General features: G+C 44.9%; 2 protein-coding genes across 2 annotated transcripts in view; both read right to left on the reverse strand.

The window, feature by feature from the left end:
* The window catches only part of PER3 (period circadian regulator 3), a 71,883-nt gene extending 63,342 nt beyond the window's left edge, over window positions 1–8,541 (reverse strand). The window contains 4 exon segments of the mRNA XM_052653762.1: window positions 4,201–4,402; window positions 6,344–6,459; window positions 7,488–7,633; window positions 8,057–8,541. Coding sequence (XP_052509722.1) covers window positions 4,201–4,402; window positions 6,344–6,459; window positions 7,488–7,633; window positions 8,057–8,235 — 643 coding nt within the window. The 5' untranslated portion in view covers window positions 8,236–8,541.
* A 5,546-nt stretch (window positions 8,542–14,087) lies between these two features.
* VAMP3 (vesicle associated membrane protein 3) lies at window positions 14,088–23,568 on the reverse strand. The gene is made up of 5 exons (XM_052653681.1): window positions 23,448–23,568; window positions 21,365–21,446; window positions 17,436–17,594; window positions 16,680–16,731; window positions 14,088–15,879 (listed from the first exon to the last, which is right to left on the reverse strand). Coding segments are annotated over exons 1-5 (315 nt in total). The 5' UTR covers window positions 23,450–23,568; the 3' UTR covers window positions 14,088–15,859.
* Window positions 23,569–25,105: the final 1,537 nt, after the last annotated feature.

Raw genomic sequence — 25,105 nt, forward strand, 5'->3', positions numbered from 1 at the left:
CCACTAAAGCATCAAGAAGGGATCCTGACAACCAGTAACCACTCAATAGGTGATAGCAGTAAAGATAAGCCTTTATGCTGTGGATGCTCCAAACACCCCCAGGGCTTCACTTACCCACTGACTGCTAGGTCCTCTCGGCAACCCTGTATTAACAGGCACATCAGAAACTAAGATTCTCATTTTACGATGAGAAGCCAGGTGGCCTCCAAGGTTCACGTGTTCGGTCGCTAGGTCGCCTCTTTGCGACCCCATGAGCTGCAGCATGCCAGGCTTCCCTGTCCTTCACCATATCCCAGAGCTTGCTCAAATTCATGTCCATTGAGTCGGTGGTGCCATCCAACCATCTAGTCCTCTGTCACCCCCTTCTCCTTCTGCCTCCAATCTTTCCCAAGATCAAGGTCTTTTCCAATGAGTTGGCTCTTTTCAATGAGTCGGTGGCCAAAGTATTGGAGCTTCAGCTTCAGCATCAGTCCTTCAAGTGCATATTCAGGACTGATTTCCTTTAAGGTTGACTGGTTTGATTTCCTTGTAGCCCAAAGGACTTTGAAAGAGTTCAAGGTTCACAAAGGGACATAATTCAATTTGAAACTCAGACCTTCAGATTCCAAGCCTAAAATTCCTTGCACATAAAAGATACTGCAACTCTACTGTAAGGTGAACTCGCCTGCACTATTTACACATCAGGCATCTGAATTCAGCTGCATTCCCCAGGAGTCCTCAAACACAGAACGTCAGCCTATGGGATCTCAAACAGTAGATGGGTGCCCACAGTCACTTCCACACCTGGGCTAGAGTGTGCAAGCTCTTGTTGCTGAAGCTGTTCTAAAGAAAGAGTGGTCAGCTCCTTCTCAGAGGTCTGTATGACAAACCTAAGTGGAAACGTGCTCTAACTCTGGGCCAGACCTGACAACCACTGAGTTTATACAGCTTCCTGTGTCCTCTTAATGTTCTCTGAACTCAAAGGAAGGGACAGAAGGAGGTAACACGTGCATAAGCCAGGAACAGTGTGGGGGCTAAAAAATGCCTCTTGGGGAGAATCTGGATCCTTGGGGTTCCTAAGGCAAAAGTACAGTGTCAGGAGTGAACAAGATGGACACTGACTTTATGGAGCAAGTTAACGTTTAGGTCTGAAAGACAACAATTTCAGAGACTAGTATATTTTTGCAAGTAGGGAAAATATTAAATAATTAGCAAAGATAAGAAGGTGAAAAAATCAGACAGAGACGGTAGGGCGATACTGAAAGGTAAATGAGAAAAGAGCTGGTGAACAGTCCCACGTGTGTGTTCTGTCCACAGTTGTACCTCAGCACCTAGAACAGCTCTCAGCACACAGAGACAGCTGCATAAATGTCCCCAGGATGAATACATGGCAAACAAAAGCAGAAAAACAAATATGGACAGTTAAAGTTTGACAACACATATTTAGCAAAGAGGAAGAAAAATGACATCAGTGTTTCTGAATGAGGAGAACAGGAAAGAAGGAAAGCTATGACAAATCCAGAGAGCAATACTAAAAAGCAGAGACATCACTTTGCCCACAAAGGTCTATATATTCAAAGCTATGGTTTTTCCAGTAGTCATGTACGGATGTGAGAGTTGGACCATAAAGAAGCTGAGTGCTGAAGAACTGATGAGTTTGAATTGTGGTGCTGGAGAAGACTCTTAAGAGTCCCTTAGACTGCAAGGCGATCACACCAGTCAATCCTAAAGGAAATCAACCCTGAACAGTCACTGGAAGGACTGATGCTGAAGCTCCAATATTTTGGGCACCTAATGTGAAGAGCTGACTCATTGGAAAAGATCCTGATGCTGGGAAAGATTGAAGGCAGGAGGAGAAGGGGACGACAGAGGATGACATGGTTGGATGGCATCAATGACTCAATGGACATTAGCTTGAGCAAACTCCGGGTTATCGTGAAGGACAGGGAAGCCTGGCATGCTGCAGTCCATGTAGTAACAAAGAGTAGGATGTGACTGAGCAAATGAACAACAACAAAACAGGAGAGAAGGAGCTGGAAGAAAAGCAGGGGTGACAGGTGTCTTTTCCGAAGCGTCTACAAAACGTGTACAGAGGACAGAGAGAGGGTCTGTGGTTAAAAAAGAAAAAAAAAGCCTGTAAAACTGATCTTCACTGGGCTGGGCAGTGGACTGAAAACCAGAAAAAAGTACAGAAATCTGGATCTGCAGGATGAAGTTCTGGGGATCCACCTCACAACAGTGTGAACAGACTTCACACTGCTGAACCGTACACTCAAAACGGCTGTTGTTCAGTTGTTAAGTCATGTCTGACTCTGCAATTCCATGGACTGCAGCATGCCAGGCTTCCCTGTCCTTTACCATCTCCTGGAGTTTGTTCAAACTCATGTCCATAAAGTCAGTGATGCCATCCAACCATCTCATCCTCTGCCACCCACTTCTCCTCCTGACTTCAATCTTTTCCATCCATTAGGGTCTTTCCTAATGAGTCAGCTCTTACGGGGGTAAATTTTGTGAATGTGTTTTTTTTTAACCATAATAAAATAATCAAAATGAGAGAAAAGGGTTTGGGATCAAAAAGAAAACGGATCTATACTAAAATTTTTAAAAGATGTTTTATGAAAAGTATGAAATAAGATATAAAGGGTAACTTTAGAAAGGATTTCTGTCAGTTCCAGAAAAAACATCTACTTCTGCTTTATTGACTATGCCAAAGCCTTTGACTGCATGGATCACAAAAAACTGTGGGAAATTCTTCAAGAGACAGGAATTCCAGACCACCTTACCTGCCTCTTGAGAGTCCCTTGGACTGCAAGGAGATCAAGCCAGTCAATCCTAAAGGAAATCAGTCCTGAATATTCATTGGAAGGACTGACGCTGAAGCTGAAACTCCAATACTTTGACCACCTACTGCAAAGAACTGACTCATTGGAAAAGACCCTGATGCTGAGAAAGACTGAGGGCAGGAGGAGAAGGGGAGAACACAGGATGAGATGGTTGGATAGCATCACCGACTTGATGGACATGAGCTTGAACAAGCTCTGGGAATTGGTGATGGACAGGGAAGCCTGGTGTGCTGCAGTTCATGGGGTCACAGAGAGTTGAACATGACTGAGCAACTGAACTGAACTTACCTCCCTCCTGAGAAATCTGTATGCAGATCAAGAAGCAACAGTTAGAACCGGATGTATATTGTCACTCTGCTCATTTAAGTTATATGCAGAATACATGATGCGAAATGCTGGGCTGGGTGAAGCACAAGCTGGAATCAAGACTGCTGGGAGAAGTGTCTGTAACCTCAGATATGCAGATGACACCACCCTTATGGCAGAAAGAGAAGAGGAACTGAAGAGCCTCTTGATGAAAGTGAAAGAGGAGAGTGAAAAAGTTGGCTTAAAACTCAACATTCAAAAACTAATGTGAAGCTAAAGCCCCAATATTTTGGGCACCTGATGTGAAGAACTGACTCACTGGAAAAGACCCTGATGCTGGGAAAGACTGAAGGCAGGAGGAGAAGGGGAGAACACAGGATGAGATGGTTGGATGGCATCACTGACTTGATGGACATGAGTTTGAGCAAGCTCTGGGAGACAGTGAAGGACAGGGAAGTCTGGCGTGCTGCAGTCCATGGGGTCACAGAGAGTCAGACATGATGGAGTGATTGAACTAACTAACTGAGAAAGGATGAATGAATGCATGGAATATTCATGACATGGGATAGAAGATCACAAAGAAAATTTCAAGTAGGAATCCATCCCCCACCCCCCAGTTCAGGCAAAGCAGCATTTCCAAAGGAAAACAAAATGATGGAAATCAAAACTTTTAAGGAGAAGAAAAACTGGAAAGGGATCTAACTTTGAGAAGCTCATCTCTAGAGAGAGAGATAATGAAGTCAGAGTAAGAGGAAAAACACAATTGTATTCACGTGAAGGAAACAGAGCCTTTGTAGCAATTAACCTGCTATATAGCATGCTGTAATCGAACCATATTTATAGCATATAATCTGTGAAATTAAGTTGACTGAATGAAAGCAAATTTATTGGACCTTTATGTCATTAGAAGCATTTAAAATGTGATTTTCATCACACTTTGCCTTTTAAAAATAAATAAGAAAAACCATATAATTTGCATTGCTGAGTAATGCATTCACTTGTGTACTATTTCTGGTAGAATGAAACTGATCTTAACCAGGCGAGATAAACATCTGAATATTGGTCCCATTACCTCTTTGTGTCCAGTTGTTCCAGAACGGAAGCTGAGCATGGGCAGTGTGCGTGTAGGACACCCTCATGTCTTGGGGGGCAAGCAGTTCAACAAAATGACAAGACTCCAAGAACTCTTTCTGACAATTCAGGATTGAAGGAGCCTGTTCAGAAATGTGCACTAACCTTCCAGAGAGAAATGAAAACACTGCCACAAAGGTACCCTACGAAAAACATTCAAAATAAATGCACAGTGCTGAGATATGACTAGCAACATTTCCTGAATAAATTTCATCTAGATGTCTACTATGATCAATAACTTAAAACGTACACACACATACATCTGGCAAAGGTAACAAAACTCTCCAACATACTTCTTAGTTATCACTGTAAAACCGGAATTTTTCCTTCTGAAGTTAAGTTCTGCCAAACGATACACCAGCTCATTCTATACCTATTAAACAGTGAATCCCTGGTGGCTCAGACGGTAAAGAGTCTGTCTGCAAGGCAGGAGACCTGAGTTCAATCCTTGGGTCAGGAAGATCCCCTGGAAAAGGGAATGGCAACCCACTCCAGTATTCTTGCTTGGAGAATTCCATGGAGAATTCCTAGCGGGCTGCAGTCCATGGGGTCAGAAAGAGTTGGACATGACTGAGAGTGACTAACAGTCTCACTTTCACACTACAGACTGTGTTCACTTGATTCCTTCTTCGCAAACTGTGCTGTATACCTCACAGGACGGTCTTCCCTTTGTCTGTGCATATCTAGGCTTCAAGATCAAACTCTACATTTACTCGCTCCAAGATGCTGTCTTTGACATACCTCGTAAGAATCATTTCTCTAATTCGTTTCATCAGATATAAACATAATCTACTTATAATCAGTCACGGTTCGTACTGTCTAGCACTGGCATATGTTTTCCTCTCTAGTGTTTAATTTGAAGATCTTAAAAGGAAAATGTTTTTCTAAAGCTTTTTTTTCTTAAATCTCCATAGCACTTACTACAATACTGTAAACACCCTAGTTATTAACAGTAAAACAAGCATGTAACATTAGGGATATCTCGTTCTCCAGTATTATAAAATCTTTAAGTTACAATTATGTTGTTCAGTTCAGTCGCTCAGTTGTGTCCAACTCTTTGCAACCCCATGGACTGCAGCACGCCAGGCTTCCCTGTCCATCAACAACACCCAGAGCTTGTTCAAACTCTTGTTCCATCTACTCGGTGATGCCATCCAACCATCTCATCCTCTGTTGTCCCCTTTTCCTCCTGCCCTCAGTCCTTCTCAGAATCAGGGTCTTTTCCAGTGAGTCAGTTCTTCACATCAGGTGGCCAAAGTATTGGCGCTTCAGCATTGGTCCTTCCAATGAGTATTCAGGACTGATTATGTTGAGGTCTACACAAAAATTGGGCTTCCCAGATCGTGCCAGTGGTAAAGAACCTGACGGCCAACGCAAGAGACATAAGAGATGCAGGTTCAGTCCCTGGATCAGGAAGATTCCCTGGAGAAGGGCATGGCAATCCACTCCAGCATTCTTGACTGGAGATCCCCATGGGTAGAGGAGCCTGGTGGGCTACAATCCATCGGGTCACAAAGAGTCCGACTGAAGCGACTTAGCATGCACGCACTACACATAAATTAAGTAATCGCCATCATGTCAGCAAAACATGAACCTCAATTATTCTGTCCACATGAAGAGAAGATAAATACTACTCTTTCAAAATTGTACAAAAGATGACATCATCTCAACTCACCTGCTCTATAAAATCCAGTTGTTACAACCTGGAATAGTAGGTATTGGAACTAAGAATGATATAAATAGAAATCAACATTTGGAGATTAGAATTCGATGCAGGAAATTACTCTGCAGTGTTGCTTTTTTTCTTTTTCTTAATTTGGGAGAACTCAGGGTTGCTAGGAGAGAGAGGTACCCCAGAACCAAAGCAAAGCCGACTAACACTTACGTGTTGCTTCCTGTTTTCAGATGTTTTCTTTGTCAAGGGCAGGAGAAACTCAAGATGCCTCATTAGCAGTTTTCTCCAGCTGTTTACCTCAAACTGTGGTTACTGAAATGCTCAGTTGTCACTTTTAAGAATCTACATCAAGATAAGGTCCCTAAGAAAAACCACCCCGGCTGATATGGCAAAATCGGTGAATTCTTACTGTGGTTTTGGAAGTGTGACCTAAAGCAATAGTGGCCAGCTCCTCCAGACTGCACAAGCTCACATCACCTTGAGGTGCTCCGTTCTGACTGAGAATCTGGAAAGACTCATTGTTTGCTAAGAAACACAGGAAAATAGATAGGTAGTCTTGTTTCACAACAGTATCTTTAGGAAGTCATTTTCATCACGATTACAGTTGGCTAATTTTTTTAGGATAAGGGCACCTCGGAATATTTTCCTTGAAAGATCAGTTTTTTCTTTCACCTAAAACACTGACAGTTGTATATACTTAAGATTTTGAATTTATGAATTTGGCATGTTCTGGTTCATAGGGAACGAGATAAATTTAAAGTAGCGAAACAAGGTACCGAAACCAAAAATTCTCAACATACACAGAGGGGATTTGTATAGCAGAAACATTACTCCAGTATTCAGGAATTATATATCATATATGAAGTCACAGAGGTTTGTGCTGCAAAATGCGCACTTTTAAAATCCTTTGAGAAGAAAGTTGTCAAAAGAAAGTGTTTGCACCCATTCCATTTTAATTTGGTAAATTCCTGACATGACATGATGGCATTTTAAAAATATGTCTATGACAGGGAAATGTAAATGTATTCAACTATTCCCCCCACCAATAATCATAGAAGACAATATTCCTTTAAAAAGTGAATCTCCAAAATGTGGTATGCCAAACTCTTACTCTCCTGAAATAAAGGTGCAAAATATTGCAACAAAAATACTAAACTATTACAAAAATAGGGCTTTCTAGATGGCTCTGTGGTAAAGAATCCACCTACCAAGCAGGAGACGCAGATTCGATGCGTGGATTGGGAAGATTCCCTGGAGATGGGCACGGCAACCCAATCCAGTATTCTTGCCTAGAGAATCCCATGGACAGAGGCGCCTGGCAGAGGCACTAGGAATTGCAAAGAATCAGACACGACTGAAGCGCATGCACACAGTGCTAATTTGAAAACTAAGATGCCAATGGCATCAGTGTAGATTTACTCATCTCACATAGAACAGCATAAAAAACTGAGAACATTTCTGTGCCTAAAACCAGGCAGACAATGCTTCTGGCCTGGCTGCCGTTTATGAGCAGTGATGTGTGGGCAAGACTGTATTTTCTGGGCACCATTCACCTTGTACACTGTGTATGCAGAGAAGGGCATAGTTAAGGGCATCCAGTGTGTTTGGTTTACCATGTCTTTCTGATGGGAAGTATTTTTTCATTTCTTGGACAACCGTTATAAGTTCTTCAGAAACTCTGTTTCGATTTTGCTGTTCACTGTAAGATTAAAAAAAAAATCTAAATTCACATTTTGGATTACAATAGGTCAACTTTCAATGAACGGTGTATTTCCGGGCCATGCCTGCTTTCTGAGCACTTAATATGAATCAGGTCATTCAGTTCACAGATTTATTATCCCCTTTTTACATGTGGGGAATCACAGGTCAAGAAACTGGTAAACATCAAACCTTTTCTACTGTTTGATTCCCACTTCAGCCTAGAGTCAGCAATTCCCTAACCACTTTTTACCTACTTATATAGTTAATTTCCTTCAGTGTCTCCAGGGTATTTCATTCCAAGCTGCTGGAGACTCCCGGTAAAATTTTTCCCAGGCTTATAAACAAAATGCAAAAAGATGGAAGCCCGTCTTTCCCTTCTACTGCCCCAGCAAAGAACAACAAACACATCAGGTCATTTCACCTGTTGCTGGTCTGCACGAATTTGCTCCGCAGCTCGCATTTCTGGCTCCATAGCTCAGCAGCATCATTCTCGGGGGCCTCAGGACCACTGGCCTGTTGTCCTTCAAGTTCATGACGCTGGTTCCCCCTGGGGTTCTCAGATTTACCACTGGACCTTCCTACATCTTCACAGGGATCCATCTTTCGCCCAGCAGCCCTCACTCAGTCGCCTGCTCTTTGCTACTTTGCAATCGGCGACCGAACCGTATTTCTCATTGTGGTCCATGCCAACGCCTTACAGATGTCAGTCATCATTAGCGGACAATTACTGACCCTGCTCCTCCGGGGCACTTTTCTCCCCAGTATTTCCCTGCAATTTGGGATGTCTCCGCTCACCGGAGATCCACCCTGGAGGGGGAGGGTAGAATTAAAAGTGACAAGTGTCAAGGGAAACACAATTCGATTGCGGAAGCCCGGCTGTGGCTCCTGGGGTGGGCAGCCCTGGGGGAGACCCCGGCCCCGGCAGCCCCAATGATCGCGGCGCACCCAGGAACAGGACCGAGCAAGAAGCCACTTGAAGCACAAAGTTCCCACAGCGCAGTACAGGCTTGAGGCGACCGCGGGCGGCGGGCTCCGAGCCCACCCCGCCCGGGACGAGCACTCACCCGCCGCCGCCGGCGCTGCTCAGCCCAGAGGACCCGACCCCGCGCGGTCTCGAGGCCCGCCGCGTGCCAGGTGACCGCCGGCACCACGCCCCCGCGCGCCACGTGACACGGCTCCGCCCCCGGGGCGCGCGATTGGCCGCCGCCGCCTGCTCTACGGGTCCCCATTGGCCCGGGGGCGGGGTCCGCGCCGGGAGCCCGGCTTACATAAGGGGAGGTGAGGGAGCAAAGGCAAAGGCCCCAGAGTCCGTTACGTAACGCCGAGGATTCGGCCTGAGGACTGCACATGACTAATCTTACTGGTCGGCGCGTAGACAGGGGGCGGAGAGACCCTGAGGAGGCCCTAGTCCCCGCCCCTTTATGGCGTCGGGGGATGGGCCACGGGGGACGCTGGAGCGAGCGCGGCAGTGATAGGGCGCCGGAGCCACCAATCACGAGGGGGCGGGCCCCGAGCGGCAGGGTGGGCGGGATCGGCCCAGCCTCCACGTGATTGGCAGCTGCACCCCACTCCAGTACTCTTGCCTGGAAAATCCCGTGGACGGAGGAGCCTTGGTAGGCTGCAGTCCATGGGATCGCTAAGAGTCGGACACGACTGAGCGACTTCACTTTCACTTTTCACTTTCCTGCATTGGAGAAGGAAATGGCAACCTACTTGCCTGGAGAATCCCAGGGACGGCGGAGCCTGGTGGGCTGCCGTCTATGAGGTCGCAGAGTCGGACACGACTGAAGCGACTTAGCAGCAGCAGCAGCAGCAGCAGCAACCAGGGAGCGCCAGGAGGTGTCCGGCAGGGTGGAGCCGGCGGGTTGGGCATCCGGAGGAGGGCGCTGGACGTCCTAGCGCTGCGCTTTCTTTATGTCTTCTCCAGTTCCCGTCGTTTCCATCTTTGTTAACGACCTTCTTTCTCTCACTCCTGCTGACACGAAGTGAGCGGCTGAGGGGACCCAGGCCGTGTAGCCGACCTGGAAAGATCAAACCTGGTTTTCAGAAGTGGAATTCTCACAACTTGAAACATTTCCCTCGTCTTCCTAAGGTTAAAGATTTCATTTAGCAACTGGAGAAAGACAAGTGTTTGTAAAAGACTATTTTGTAAAGGAAAGTGTTCAGTTCAGTTCAGTTCAGTCGCTCAGTCGTGTCCGACTCTTTGCGACCCCATGAATCGCAGCACGCCAGGCCTCCCTGTCCATCACCAACTCCCGGAGTTCACTCAGACTCACGTCCATCGAGTCAGTGATGCCATCCAGCCATCTCATCCTCTGTCGTCCCCTTCTCCTCCTGCCCCCAATCCCTCCCAGCCTCAGAGTCTTTTCCAATGAGTCAACTCTTCGCATGAGGTGGCCAAAGTACTGGAGTTTCAGCTTCAGCATCATTCCTTCCAAAGAAATCCCAGGGTTGATCTCCTTCAGAATGGACTGGTTAGATATCCTTGCAGCGGACTCTCAGGAGTCTTCTCCAACACAGCAGTTCAAACGCATCAATTCTTCGGCACTCAGCCCTCTTCACAGTCCAACTCTCACATCCATACATGACTACTGAAAAAAACCACAGCCTTGACTAGGCGGACTTTAGTCGGCAAAGTAATGTCTCTGCTTTTGAATATGCTATCTAGGTTGGTCATAGCTTTCCTTCCAAGGTGTAAGCGTCTTTTAATTTCATGGCTGCAGTCACCATCTGCAGTGATTTTGGAGCCCAAAAAAATAAAGTCTGACACTGTTTCCACCGTTTCCCCGTCTATTTCCCATGAAGTGATGGGACCGGATGCCATGATCTTCGTTTTCTGAATGTTGAGCTTTAAGCCAACTTTTTCACCCTCCTCTTTCACTTTCATCAAGAGGCTTTGGAGTTCCTCTTCACTTTCTGCCATAAGGGTGGTGTCATCTGCATATCTGAGGTTATTGATATTTCTCCCGGCAATCTTCATTCCAGCTTGTGTTTCTTCCAGCCCAGCATTTCTCATGATGTTCTCTACATATAAGTTAAATAAGCAGGGTGACAATATGCAGCCTTGACGTACTTCTTTTCCTATTTGGAACCAGTCTGTTGTTCCATGTTCAGTTCTAACTGTTGCTTCCTGACCTGCATACAGATTTCTCAAGAGGCAGATCAGGTGGTCTGGTATTCCCATCTCTCTCAGAATTTTCCACAGTTTATTGTGATCCACACAGTCAAAGGCTTTGGCGTGGTCAAGAAAGCAGAAATAGATGTTTTTCTTGATCTCTGTTGCTTTTTCCATGATCCAGCGGATGTTGGCAATTTGATCTCTGGTTCCTCTGCCTTTTTAATTGTGTCTCGACTTACCTGAAGTGGAAGATACTGTGCAGAGATTCTGCACGTCTCCAGTGCCTGGTACAGAAATCTTCAGTATTGGCTGAATTGAAGCAATTGTGCATAAAAGAGGAGGGTAAAGTGGAATGTGGCAAGTCATATTAGGTATTGAATGCATGTGAGCATGTACTCAGTCGTGTCGGAATCTGACTCTGCGACCCCACGGACTGTAGCCCTCCAGGCTCCTCTGTCCTTGGGATTATCCCGGCAAGAATACTGGAGTGGGTTGCCACTTTTCAAGGGTATCTTCCCCACTCAGGGATGACCCACCGTCTCCTGTGGCTTCTGCATGGGCAGGCAGATTCTTTATCATTAGCACCACCTGGGAAGCCTGGGTATTAGATAAACCACCTTATTTTTTCAAATGATGTTCACTCTCCTCTGAAGCCCTGTTTTGTTAAGCTGCATTTATTCAGCAAATATTTACCGAATGCAAGTCTGGGGATTGCAGGTTTTCATGGAGAATAGAGAGTTGTTTTCTACACATTACGTTTGAGATGTGCGTCATACATCCAAGTAGAGTGGTCAGATAGGCAATTGGATTTGCCGACTGGGAGCTTAGGGGAGAAACCAGGGGTGGAGATACAGCTTACATTTAAGGGAGTCATCAGAGTCTCTATGGCGTTCACAGTGGTGGGTAAAATGGTGTCAGTGACAGAGTACAGAGAGAGAGAGAAGGGCCAAAGGCCAGGCGTCAGGGCATAGGGAGATAAGGTCAGGCAAAGAATAAGGGGCCATAGATAAGGTTGAAAGAAAGCCAGGAGTGTGGGGTCCTGGACGCTCCATAATGAAGCATTTCAAGGAGACAGCTGGCAACTGTATCAAATGCTGGTGACAAGCAGAGTGAGACAAATTCAGAGAATTTCCTGTTGGCCTTCACCAAGACGATGACCTTGGTTACAGATGTCTCAGTGGTGTGGACTGAAGAAAAAGAGGACGTGCCATGGTGACTACAGGAAGACATAGGAAGGAATTTTGCTGTGAAGAGCTATAGGCAAGCATTTGTTGACTGCAAGCAGGGATGCGGAGTTCACTATTAAGAGATGGCGTGATCCAGTAGGAGGTGAATGAATCCAGAGAGGTGAATGATACAGAAAGGAAGAGCTGCAGACAAGAGGCAATGTCTGGAGAGAAGTCCTGAGGCTGGGAATCCAGTGTTGCCCAGAGGCAGGCACTTCTGCCAACAGGGGATTGTCCATGTGGTGGTATAGAGCCAAGCAGATTTCTAAATGCACTTAACTATTTAAAGGATGAGGGGAAAAAATATTTCCTAATAATGATACCATAATTGGTTTATTTAGTAAATTCTAGTTTTACAGGTTGAATTTTCTGCTACTATGAAAAGCAGCTCAGTTGGAAGTAAGTTTGCTTACTCTTTAAACGAGCTAAGCAGTCTGGTCAATTTTAAAGCAAATAATTAATCCTTGTTCAAAACCAATGAAAAAACTACTACTTTAAAAAAACATTTCATTCGTGATGCAAATGTAAAATTATCGTGTAGGGGACACAACTCATTAGACGAGATGGTTGGATGGCGTCATCAACTCAATGGAGATGAGTTTGAATAAACTCTGGAAGACAGTGAAGGACAGGGAAGCCTGGCATGCTGCAGTCCATGGGGCCACAAAGTCAGACACGACTGACTGAACAAGACAAGGGGAATCTGCCCCCATTCTTTGACTGAAATGTCAACACAAAGGAAGATGTTTATAGAAGTTCCACTTCTCCTTTGGGTGACAGGTAGGACTCCCTTCTACCTCTGAGGTGAGCCACAGTCATCTAAGTCACTTTGGTTGATGAAATGTGAGCAGAGCTGCTGGCTCCATATCCAGACGGGGCTTTGAGAGCCAGTGCACAACTCCGGATGGTTCCTTCCTTCTGCAGTGATAAACTAAAACGAATGTTTACAGGAAGCTCCCCACCCTGTCTGCAGGAGCTGACGATAGCGCCTTCCTGCTGACTGACATCAGACACAAAGCACAAGCGAGGAAAAAACTTGAAGCCATTGCGATTTTGGGGGTGTCTGTTACACAGCACACTTTCAGCATATTGAGTGATAACAGATGGTGACCAAAAATACCAGCAAGTTCAGCAGATGTGTCTGGAGTGATCCCTGGGTGGGTGATGGGGCCCTTCTCTGCAACAATTAATGACAGGAAGAGTGTGAGGAAGGAGGGGTTTCCTTGTCTGGTGAACACCAAGTTTGAGAGGCTTGTATCCAATAGGCCAGGAATCATCAGCAGATTAATGAACGGAGAAATCAAGAGCAGAGAGATTGCCTGGGGGCGGGTGGTTAAGTAGAATGAAAAGAGAAGTTGGTTGAGGACCCACCCTAAGGAACCCTGACATTTAAGGGATAAGCAGTGAAAGAGGAGCCCATTTATGGTAGATTTTCCTTTAAAATCTTAAAAATGATACCAAGGGTTCACATGTATTTCATTCTCTCAAGGTCCTGAACAAAAGGCAGAATTCTCAGTGCTTTTCCAGGGACATGACTGCTTGTCAGACAAGAAAAGCAGTCACCATTTACCTGAGGCAATGGAAAGAAGTCAACCTCTTTTTCATCAGATTCTACTGAAAACTGGCATTTCATTGTAAACATAAGTCTCCTTCCACCCATATTACATTGTTCTATAGGGGTTGTAGAATAAGTGTGGAAGTATATTCAAGGGGAAAGAGATATGCTGAATGAAAACAAGAGACACGGTCTGGAGATGTCCATTCCCCACCTGGGTCAATTTCCCCACGTCCCACGTGGGCAGCTGTCTGATCCACCACATGCTGGCCAGCTCTGCACAACTCATTTCCAAAAGACCATCTGTTTAAGAAACTCAAAAGCCAAATCTTGAGTGTTTCAGTGACCATAAGGAAGCCAGTTCCCCAACATCTCCTCGGCTGAAGAGCACTTTTTTATACAGGGAGTTGGGTGTGAGGAAATCAGGGTCCTCAGGCAACGAGGAAGGGGAGTCAGGGTCTGTAAGGGAGAGGGGTGAGCAGTAGGGAATGCCGTTTCAGGACTTGGACAACGCGCTACTCCTCTATCAGGGACACAGGCACCAGAGTTATGTTTATAAACACTTTATTCAGCTCATTATAGCGGGTGAGTTCCCAGCTAAACACACAGATACAGGTGGGGTATTCCTGGGTTAACGCAGCAGCCAGTGGGTTACACGGGACCAAGCACCAAAGCTGCAGAGTCAGACCTGGCAGAGACCTGAGACGAGGGTGGGCACTGTCCAGACACTGACTGCTGTCCCCTTCTCCCAGCAGGGCACACCGCAAGGCACGTCTTCAACTTCATACCATTGCACTGACGTCAGGGGAACAGATGTTAAAGAGGTGGAACCCAGGTCCTGATGCACCTTAACTGCTGTTGCTTTATATGTCACCAAGTAGCATGTGAACGAGACTTTGTGAACATTCTGGTCACGGTGAGCCCCAGGGTGCTAAGACTTCTTTCCCCTCAGTGCCTCCTCGCCTGTTTTCATTCCTACCTGACTTCTTGACCTTAAGCCACACACCCTGGTGTCCAAAGTCTCACGTACACAACGAAAGTCTCAGCTGACAACACCTCTGCCCAAAGCAGCGTCTCATGCAGAAAGTCTGTGATGTCAAAGACAGTGTCTCTTGTTAGCTGTCCCCTGGGAAGAGGGTCATCTACCCTAACCAATGCCTAGTAGAAAGTGAAATTTACAAGACAGATTTAGGGAGTGGAATATGGATCACAATTGGAAACAAACTGCAAGAAGCTGTTGTCTATGGGGACTGGACCAGAAAATGACCCGTCTGCAGACGATCTCACGTGAAGGCTACAAGATTGCTGCTCACGTATTATTAGAAACATACTGGAGCTTACAGCTGATGATCTGCAAACTGCTGAGTAAAACGCTGCCCACAGGTAGGAGATGGTCAGCATCGAGCTCAAATCCTCTCTAAACCTCAGGAAAAATGCTAGATCGGAAGGGCAGTTGCAAGACCTATAGCCTTTCAAGGGCAAGAAAGGCCTGCCAGGATGTCAGAGTTTCACACACAACATTACAAGTTTAATTCTGAAGGGCACCTTGAGTTCCACTGGTCACTTTTCTGAATTTATCTGGCAGGAACAAACTTGACGTCTGACTGGGATTGAACTTTTTGGCAAGATAGAAACTTTGGTCACAGCCATAGTTCTATACAAATGTTTTAAAGAGATTATTATTTCTGATTAAAACAATATTTTTAGCAAGTGATATATAACAGTAACAAGAAAGTAAACATCTTCATATCTAATGTAAGAGCAAAAACTCTACCAGTATCTTATTTTAAAATACAGCAAGAGTCAGTAGTGTCTATAAACGGTAGAGAGTTCTGCTATAGGGAATCAGAAAAAGAGCAAAATAAGGCACAGCCTGTTATTGTCACAGATTTGTGTTAGGCAGTAGTGTTCTTTCTGGAAGGCACAAATTGGAATCTGATTACCCAGAGGTTTAAAATGAGGGTAATGTCATATGATGAGGACAGTTAACTTGGAACAGATTTCCTTAACTGCAGTCAATGGCAACTAACCAGACAACATTACTGCTAGGTTATAACGCTCTGCAACTGAACAAGTCCTCTGCATCAGCCCATTTGTAAATCTGAAAAGGCACTGTGCAAAACGGAGGCTGGGCTGACCACGCTTCTAGCTTGGAGTGCATATTACAAAACAAAGGCACATCTCCTAGGAAACAAACTTTACAGTCACTAACAGAAAAATAATCATTTTAGATAGAACAGTAGGTGAGCTTGATAATATAGCAGGTTCTAAATCAAAAGTCTTGAAGAGGTTTCTTGAACAGCAGGCTGGAGTTTCACTGGTTCTTCAGGAAGATATACTCCACACTAATAAGCAGAGGAGATTTAAAAAAGGAGGGGGGAGCAGGGAGAATAGCTGTTTAGTCTTTCAGTGCAAACACAGAATAAACATCAAACACTACAGTCTAAGTGTGAATAGAAATTCAATTTCTGGCCAATTTGCTACTAGTGGCTTCTCTACATTTTGTGGAAGATTAGAGGAGGAAGCTGAAAAAAGGACCCAAGACATGTTTCTTTAAATAGTTCTTGTGTTCTGGGCTACTAATGGCAATGGGCTGTTCCGATACTGTCTACAGTAGTAGTAATGGTTATAATAATAGTATTAATGATAGTGTGGGTGTATATGTTTCTTTATATAACTATTATTATTATATGCCAGCCACCACCCTAAGCACATTTTATATATTAACAGCTTTGTCCTCATAATAAACATATGAGGTAGGTAGTAGTAGTATTGTCCCCATTTTATAAATGAGGAAATTGAGGTTCAAAAATATGAAATTACTTATTGAAGGACACACAGCTGGATGGTAGAGTAGAGTGGATCAGAAGTAGTCCATGCTCTTCATCACTAGGCTATACTATTTCTCATGAAAGGAAATATCTGATGAAAGTATATTCAGAGACCAAACTTATGGATCAGGATAAGGTTTATATTGAAAATCTCAGATTCAGCACTCAAGTATTTACAACACTTACTAACAAAAAGGAAAACCTTTGGAATACATTAACATCTCCAAGGGAACTTTTATTCTGAGCTCTTGTACATGGAGTCAAATGTGAACAGACAAGACTTTCTGCAATGAGTTTGGAGCAGGAGAACTCACCGACAATGATAATGATGATGATGACCACAACGGTGATTCCTATTGCCCACATCTGTAACCAAACATACGTCCACTTCACATTCAAACACAGAGATTAACGTGACAACTGAAGAGTATCATTTACTATCATTCTAGCCACAGGAGAAACTAAGGTGCCCACCCATCCCAACCTATCTGCTTTTGTATAACACGTTCAAATGATTTATGGTCCCTAGATAGGCATCTGTCTGTGGACAGACGAATTAAGCCTGTGTCAGGCATCAGAAAGTGTCACTCTTCCAGCCCAGGAAGGAATGTGACCACGGCCCACTTCTTTGGCAACCCTGTGAACTCTGCTTTGGGCCCTGCTCCTCTTGTGGTGCTTCCTGCTTTTCTGTGGAGCATGTGCAGCTCCCCAGCACCTCTTTGCTTTTACCCTGGAGCCATTTGCACCTGCATGCAAACTGACCTTCCTATTCCAGCCCTCTCCTGTCAGTCTGTGCACAGGGCTGGAAGGAGCTGCTGTCTGTGACTGATTCTGGACCTGCTTGGTTCTACAAACTTCTGAGGGTCAGCCACAAAGCATGGAGCATTCTCAATTGTGGGGGCAGAAAAAGGATATGTAGTCAAGAGTTTTCGATTCAAAGTCAATGCAAATTTCTGTGTGGGAAGTCAGATTCACCTCTAAGACTCATGAAAGTCCAGTATTTGTAGCCTTTGTCTACCCCCTGAGACAAGATGGTGACTTGATATAAAGACCAGTTAAAAGCGAAGTACCTTGCAATTCTTCCACCAGTATTTTCTCTTCAACTTGGCAGCACTTGTTTCAAATTGGGAGGCTCCTGCCTGTAGTGCATCTGCACGGTCATCCAACTCAGAGAGCTTCTGGTCTCTTTCCAACACTTTATCCACATTGACTCTCATGATGTCCACCACCTGATGAATACGATCACACTCAGGTACAAGTAACGGAAAGAAAAATGCAGCTCCTCAATGAAGTTTACAGGCATTTTTTTTTTTTCCAGGTCAGCTCTTTACTCTTTTGAGTCAAACTTTCATTAAAAAAAAAGAAAAAAGAGTTGACTGTTTCACGATAAAAACACTCAGCAAACTAGGATAGAAGGGAACTTCCTTAACATGTTACAGGGTATCTGTGGAAAAACCCACAGTTAACATCCATGCTCAATGGTAAAAGACAAGGAGGCCCACCTTCACTACTGCTGTTCAAAATTGTACTGGAAGCTCTGGCCAGGTAGGAAAAAGAAATTAACAGCCATCCAAATTAGAAAAGCTTCCTGGTGACTCCCCTGGTAGCTCAGCTGGTAAAGAATCTTCGTGCAATGCAGGAGACCTGGGTTCAATCGCTGGGTTGGGACGATCCTCTGGAGAAGGGAACAGCTACTGACCCCAGTATTCTGGCCTGGAGAATTATACAGTCCATGGGGTCGCAAAGAGTTGTAAACGACTAAGCAACTTTCACTTTCCTTTCAAATTAGAAAAGAAGTAAAATAATTTGTTTGCGGATGATTCCATGTACAGAAAATCCCAAAGAATCTACCAAAAAACCCTAGTAGAGTTAGTAAACAAACTCATAAAGTTTTAGGGTACAAGATCAACAGCCATAAATTGGTGTGCTTCCATAACTAGCAATGAAAAGGAAATTAAGAAAACAATTCCATACAATAGCACCCCCAAAAATAAAATACCCAGGGATAAATTAAACCAAGGAGGCCAAAGACTTGCAAGCTGAAAACTACAAAACACTGCCGAAAGGAATTAGACCTAATGAAATGGGAAGGCATCCCACATTCATAGGTTGAAAGACTTAATTAACAGTGTTAAGATGACAAAACTCTCCCTAGTGATGTACACATGTATAGATTCAACTCAATCTATCAAAATTCCAATGGCTTTTTTTTTGCCTAAATGGAAAAACTAGTCCTCAAATTCATATGGAATTCCAAGGGGCCTTGAACACTTGACACAATATTGAAGAAGAAAAACAAAACTGGAGGAATCACACTTTTGAGTTTCAAAACTTGCCGCTTAGATAGCCACTTGCGAAAGAATGAAGTTGGACCCTTACCTTACCTCACGTGCACAAATTAACTCAAAAAGGATCAATGACCCAAATACAGAGCTGAAAACTATAAAACTCTTAGAAGAAAACATAACTCTTTACATCTCTGGCTTTGGCTGTAGATTTGACCCCAAAAGCAAGAGCAACAAGAGAAAAAAACAGATAATCTGGATTTCATAAAAATTAAGTCTTCTGTGCTTCAAAAGACTATCAGGGATGTGAAAAGCCAATCCACAGAATGGCAGAAAATATTTGCAAATCATATATCTGACAAAGATGTAACATCCAGAATATATAAAAAACTCTTTATCAACCAACATTAAAAACAGACTACCCAATTAGAAAACTGGTGATGGTCTTGAACAGACATTTCTACAAAGAATTTATACAAACAGCCAACAACCACATGAGAAGATATTCAGCATCTCTGGTCACTAAGAAATGCAAATTAAAACCACAAAGAGTTACTAATCCATACTCATTAGGATCAGTTCAGGATGGCTGTAACCAAAAGAGTAGAAAATAACAAGTGTTGATGATGTGGAAAAACAGGAACTCTTGGACACGGCTAGTGGAAAGGCAAAATAGTGTAGCCACTGTGGAAAAGCTTGACAGTTCCTCAAAAAGTTAAATATAGCATTACTGTGGTGGTGGTTTAGTCACTAAGTCATGTTGACCCTTGCGACCCCATGGACAATAGGTTGCCAGGCTCCTCCATCCATGAATTTCCCAGCCAAGAATACTGGAGTCGGTTGCCATTTCCTTCTCTAGGGGATCTTCCCTACTGAAGGACTGAACCTGCATCTCCTGAATTGCATGTAATCTCCTCCATTGCAGGCAGATTCTTTACCACTGAGCCACCAGGGAAGCCCTTAGATACATAACCAAGAGAAATGAAAACAGATGTCCACATAGAACCTCACATGAAAATGTTTTTAGTAACACGATTCATAACAGCCAGAAGGGGAAAACAACTCAAAAATCTACCAACAGATGAAGGGATAAACAAACTGAGGTATCCATCTGCAATGGAATACTATTCAGCTACAAAAAGGAATGATGTACTGACGGACGCTACAACTAGGATGAATGTCGAACAAATGATGCTAAGTTAAAGAAGCCTGACACAAAGGCCGCGCATTGTATTATCCCGTTTATATGATATATCCAGCATAGGCAAAACCACAGAAACAGAAAGTCAATTAGAGGCTACTACTCTGGAGGAAGAGGGAATGGGAAGTGATTACTAAATGCCTACAAGGTGTTCTTCAAGGATGATGAAAAAACGGGAACTAGGCAAAAGGAATGGCTGCAGGGCATTGTGAATACACCAAATACCACTGAATTATACACGTTAAGGTGGTTATTATGCAAATTTCCACTTCAGTTTAAAAAAAAACAAACAACTCTCTTTGGTAAAGAAAAAGTACCAAAGGGAGGGAGGGGATATGTGTATACCTATGGCTAATTCATGTTGAGGTTTGACAGAAAACAGCAAAATTCTATAAGGCAATTTTCCTTCAATAAAAAATAAATTAATTTTTTAAAATGTAAAAAAAAAAAGGACCCAATTTGAGTTTTTAAGTAAATAGAAGTTTCATGGAAGATGGAATTAGAATGGGTTTCTTAGCATGAAAATGTAAACAATTCAGAATTTAGTTCATAAACAAAACCATTGGACCAAAATATTGCCATAGGATTTAACAATGGGATCTAACATTAGTTTGACTCTGCTTTTTAAGATAGCTAAATGCAGAAAGACCAAGACAGCCTTGCTCAGCTATGATGGCTTTTGAAAGTGAAAGTGAAGTCGCTCAGTCGTGTCCAACTCTTTGTGACCCCGTGGACCATAGCCCACCAGGCTCCTCCGCCCATGGGATTCTCCAGGCAAGTATACTGGAGTGGGTTGCCATTTCCTTCTCCAGGGGATCTTCCCAACCCAGGGATCAAACCCAGGTCTCCCGCATTGCAGGCAGATGCTTTAACCTCTGAGCCACCAGGGAAATATGAGCCTGAATTTCTCAGATAGTCTTCCATTGTAGGTCTGCATGTATAGGGCAGAAGAAAAGATGCTTTGAGGGCCTCCCAACCTAACATTTCTACAAACACAGATCTGCTAAGTTAGAGCAGTTTGCCAGCACCCACCTCCTGCACAGTACTGGATGGCAAATGACAGAGATTTGCTGGGCTGGGTAACTGGTAAAAAGCATCCTGATGAAAATTCTGTTCAGAAGGATTCATCCTGGCTTCTGCAATCTACAGACCTCATCCTTAAGATTTTATTATTTTATAAAGCAGTTCTTTTTTCTTCTCTAATGTTTAACTTATTGTGGCAAAATATACATCGCCAAGTGATTCGTGGGAGGAATGTCCTCAGGGAGAAGAGCCTGTACTTTAGGTGTGTGATTCGGTTAAAGGGAAACAGGCCTGAAACCAGGAGGATGTGACTTCTCAGAAGCTTAGAAAAGGGCTCCCAAAACAGTAGGGGACAAATTTTTGTTACAGTTAGGATAGTCCAAATTTACTTTACGTTCACACTCCTATGACACTTTTCCTAAACAGAACTATTCCCAGAGTGTTCTCATGTTGGCTTATAATTCAGGGTTTTAACATTTCGGAGCAATACCTCATCCACTTGATTTTGTGTCTGCTGAAGTCTTCTACTACTGCCAGCGGCAGCGCTTGAACCTGCCGGTGCATTTGTAGTCCTGAAACACGTAAAGACACGGGCAAGAGTAAGTTAGGATTCCAAACACATTTCTGTTAAGTATGGGGATATTTTCCAGGACCCTCAGTGTTAGAAAATTTAATAACTAAAGCAGAAAATGAACATCCTTTCTGCAGCAATGAACAAAGGTTCTAAAGACATCTCTTCTAATTCCTCTAAAATTTCAAAGATTCACCCACATGTTAAAAGTGACTGAGGTCTAAAGTGAAGGTTTAGTAGGCTCTCCTTTGTATCACTGAAGCCTCTGATCCTCACATGAAAGTCAGAGTGTTAGTCATTCAGTGACCCCATGGACTGTAGCCCACCAGGCTCCTGAGTCCATGGGATTCTCCAGACAAGAATACTGGAGTGAGCTGCCATTTCTTCCTCCAAAGGATCTTCCTGACCCAGGGATCAAACCCAGGTCTCCTGCATGGCAGGCAGATTCTTTATCATCTGAGCCACCCGGGAAGCCTGATCCTAAGAGAGGTAGATGCTATGTTCCCATTTTTTTTTTATTACTTGTTTTAAGGTATACAGCTACTTAAATGCACTCAGTACTCTTCTGATCTTTTCACTGTGGCAAGAACTGTCTTCAGAGTGGTGAACAATTACAGAACACCCTTTTTCCAGTACAGAGAAATAGACTCACTTAGAGAAACAGAGTCAGGAACACTAGGATGCAGGGAGTGGGGGCGGTGTGAGTGGCAAAGATAAGATGAAGCAAGGCTCCCTCTCTTGAAAGGTCCTTCTTTTAAAATCCTCATTGAATCCTTTACTTTCCCCCCAGACAGATCTTTTTTGAGCACTCTGGCTTGGAAGTCCTAATTGCTTCCATGACTTGGTTGGCAATACTTTTGATTTTTCAGAGATACCTATATACAGTCTTGCCTACAGCCTTGCCTCCTCCTACAGATCCTTCCTCTGTCTTAGGTCTCTCCCCCGTGTCTTTCCTACAACACCCACTGATTCATTGATTCAACAGACAGTTATTTTATACCTACCATGCGTCAAAGATTAGGAATGCAGCAGACCCCAGCCATGCCCTCAGAGTTGACTGTCTGATAGGTGACAGCAAAGGGTCATGTGCTCTGCATCGGCTGCAAGCATTTTCTCATTTAGTCCTCAAAACTCTTCGAGGGGGACACTACTACTATTAACCTCATTTTACAGAAAACTCAAGTAAGGTTGAGAAAGCCGACCCCGCTTCTGTATAATTCTACCGATCTAGATTTTAACTGCTGCGATCAGCTGGCACAGCAGCCTGAAGCAGGAACCCTCCAGAGGAGGGGTGACCCTAGTTTCGGGAGGAGCCGTGGGAAAGCACCCATTCCTTTCTCCTCTGTAGGTGAGCGACGAGTAGGTTGAGGCGGGGGACGGCGGGTCCTTGTGATTCCTGACCCTTAGCGTTCTCTGAACTGTTACCACGGGAAATTCCCGTTTTCAAGGGCCACTACAAGAGTGCTTCTGCTTAAAAGGAGAAGGCCCACAGCTCTGCGCCTGAGTCCACTCAAACCACAGGTGCTTCAAGCCAGGGCGGAGGTCCTTCTTCCCCTTGCAACTTCCGGAATCCAGCCCAACACCAGGCGGGGAGCAGGCGCTCCAGGACGAGGACTGCGGTCACAGCACCCCTCAGTGAACTTGGGGGGCAAGGAGGGGAAAAAGGGGACGGGGAGAGGGTGTCAGAGATGAAGCAGGGCTGGCGGTGGAATTCTCCCTACCTCTGGGAAACCCCGGCCGCCCCGCCCTCACCCCTTCCGCGTCCGCCCGACGGCCGCGGGGCCCTCTAGGGCGGCCCGCGGCGCCGCAGTGCCGACCTGGCCCTTATGCAGCCTGCACCTCCGGGGGCCGCCTCCCACCCCTAGGCCTTGGGAGCCCCCGCGCACAGCCGCGCTGGGAGCGCCCGCGTCCGATGGGCGGCGGCCGGGAATCGAGCCGGGCCGAGGTCTCAGCCGAGGGCCCAAGGGCCCGAGAGCCCTCCGCGCCGCGTCCTGTCACTCACATTTTGGCGGCTGAGGCAGTCTCAGGATCGGCCGACTGGCGCTGCGGGACCGGAGGCCGGGGACCGGGGACCGGGGACCTGGGACCTGGGACCTGGGCGGGGCGCCGGCGGCGCAGGGGCGATGGCGTCACCGGGAGGGGCTGACGGGGGTGGGCGGGGCGCGTGAGGCCGCGAGGGTCGCGCCGGAAGGGGACGGGGTGTGTCGGGGGCGGCCCCTTTCAACCGAGCGCTGCGGCAGGTTGCTGGGCGACTGCTGGCTGTCGCTGCCCGAGCCAGTGCCGAGCTGGGGCACGTGAGAAGGCACGGAGATAAATGAGGGTGTGGGCGTTTTACGTTATTCTGGGCCCGTGAGTTATTCCTCTGACTGTGACAGCATCGGAGACAGCCCTTGGGCTTCTGCTTAAAGTTCCACATTAACGCAGTGGTCCTGGAGACACCACATTTTTGCAAGAAACTTGTTAAAATGGGAGGGGAGGTTCCTCCGTAGTATTTGTTACAGGCGTTGATTGGATTAGGCTTCCTTTTGGTGTGTTCATTTGTGACACAAATATCTGTCATTGCACAGATCTTATTATTAATATAATCTCTTCATGGAAATCTCGATATCAGGGACTGTACTTTCTACCTTTCTGTATGTATTTCGGGACACCAAGCACAGAATAGGTCCTCAACTTCTGAATTTCCTGTTGAGGCTGAGGCACAAATCTGAGTAGTGATTTACTGTGCAAGGAATTTCAGTTGTACTAAAAGCACTCCTACCAGCAAAGGCAACTCCGGCGTTAAACAAACAGAACACCAGTAGGTCAACTGGCAGAACAGATAAGAAATGAAAAAAACATCAAACTGTCTTTTCCAATTCTAACTGGGATTTGAAAAAGGAAATATTAGTGTATATTAGAATAAGAAAGAGAGTGTCACAGAGGTGAAATTCAGATTGAGTTAAGTAGCTAACAAGAGAACTTTCCAGGCATGGGAGAAACAAATCATATGAACAAAGAAACAGTGGACCTGGACACGGTTTGAACAGACCAACCAGGGGGTGCAGGTTGGGGCACAGATGAAAATAAGACTGAGCAGAGAGTGAAAATAAACAAGAAAGGAAAATATCATTTCAATGCAGTGGGCTCTAGAAATCACGGAGTCTTCATGAAACTGGGAGATCTATCATGCAAAACTTGCCTGACAGCAGCTCCAGAATGGTTTAGATAGAAGAGGGACCACCAGGGAGTTGAGTTTCTGCAGTGAAAGGGAAGGAGACTGATGCCAGGGTTCTGGAAAAGGCTGGGCTTAGTAGTAAACTGAAAAGTGCATTTTTAAAAAGTCAGAGGGTTTTAACTGAAAAGGTGAATTTCGATCCGTGTTTTTATCTTTCCCGTAAGTGCACTTAGGCTGAGAGGTGCCTGAGAAGGTATCAGTAACTCAAGGACAGTGAATATTGATAGATGTAATATACACATAATCTAAAGCTCTTTGAGATCCTCCTTGAATCCAATAGTGGACAAGCAAATGTTCTAGGAACAGTGGCTCTATTAAGAAATGTTCTCTTTGCTGGACAGATCTGAAACTATGTAGCATTCCATGTCAAAACACTGCATCTAGAAGGAAATATTTGAAATGATTTTGTAAGGTTTAAAACCTGCTGACCACCTTGGATTTCA

The sequence above is a fragment of the Budorcas taxicolor genome, chromosome 16 (assembly GCF_023091745.1).
Source record: "Budorcas taxicolor isolate Tak-1 chromosome 16, Takin1.1, whole genome shotgun sequence".
Lineage (NCBI taxonomy): Eukaryota > Metazoa > Chordata > Mammalia > Artiodactyla > Bovidae > Budorcas > Budorcas taxicolor.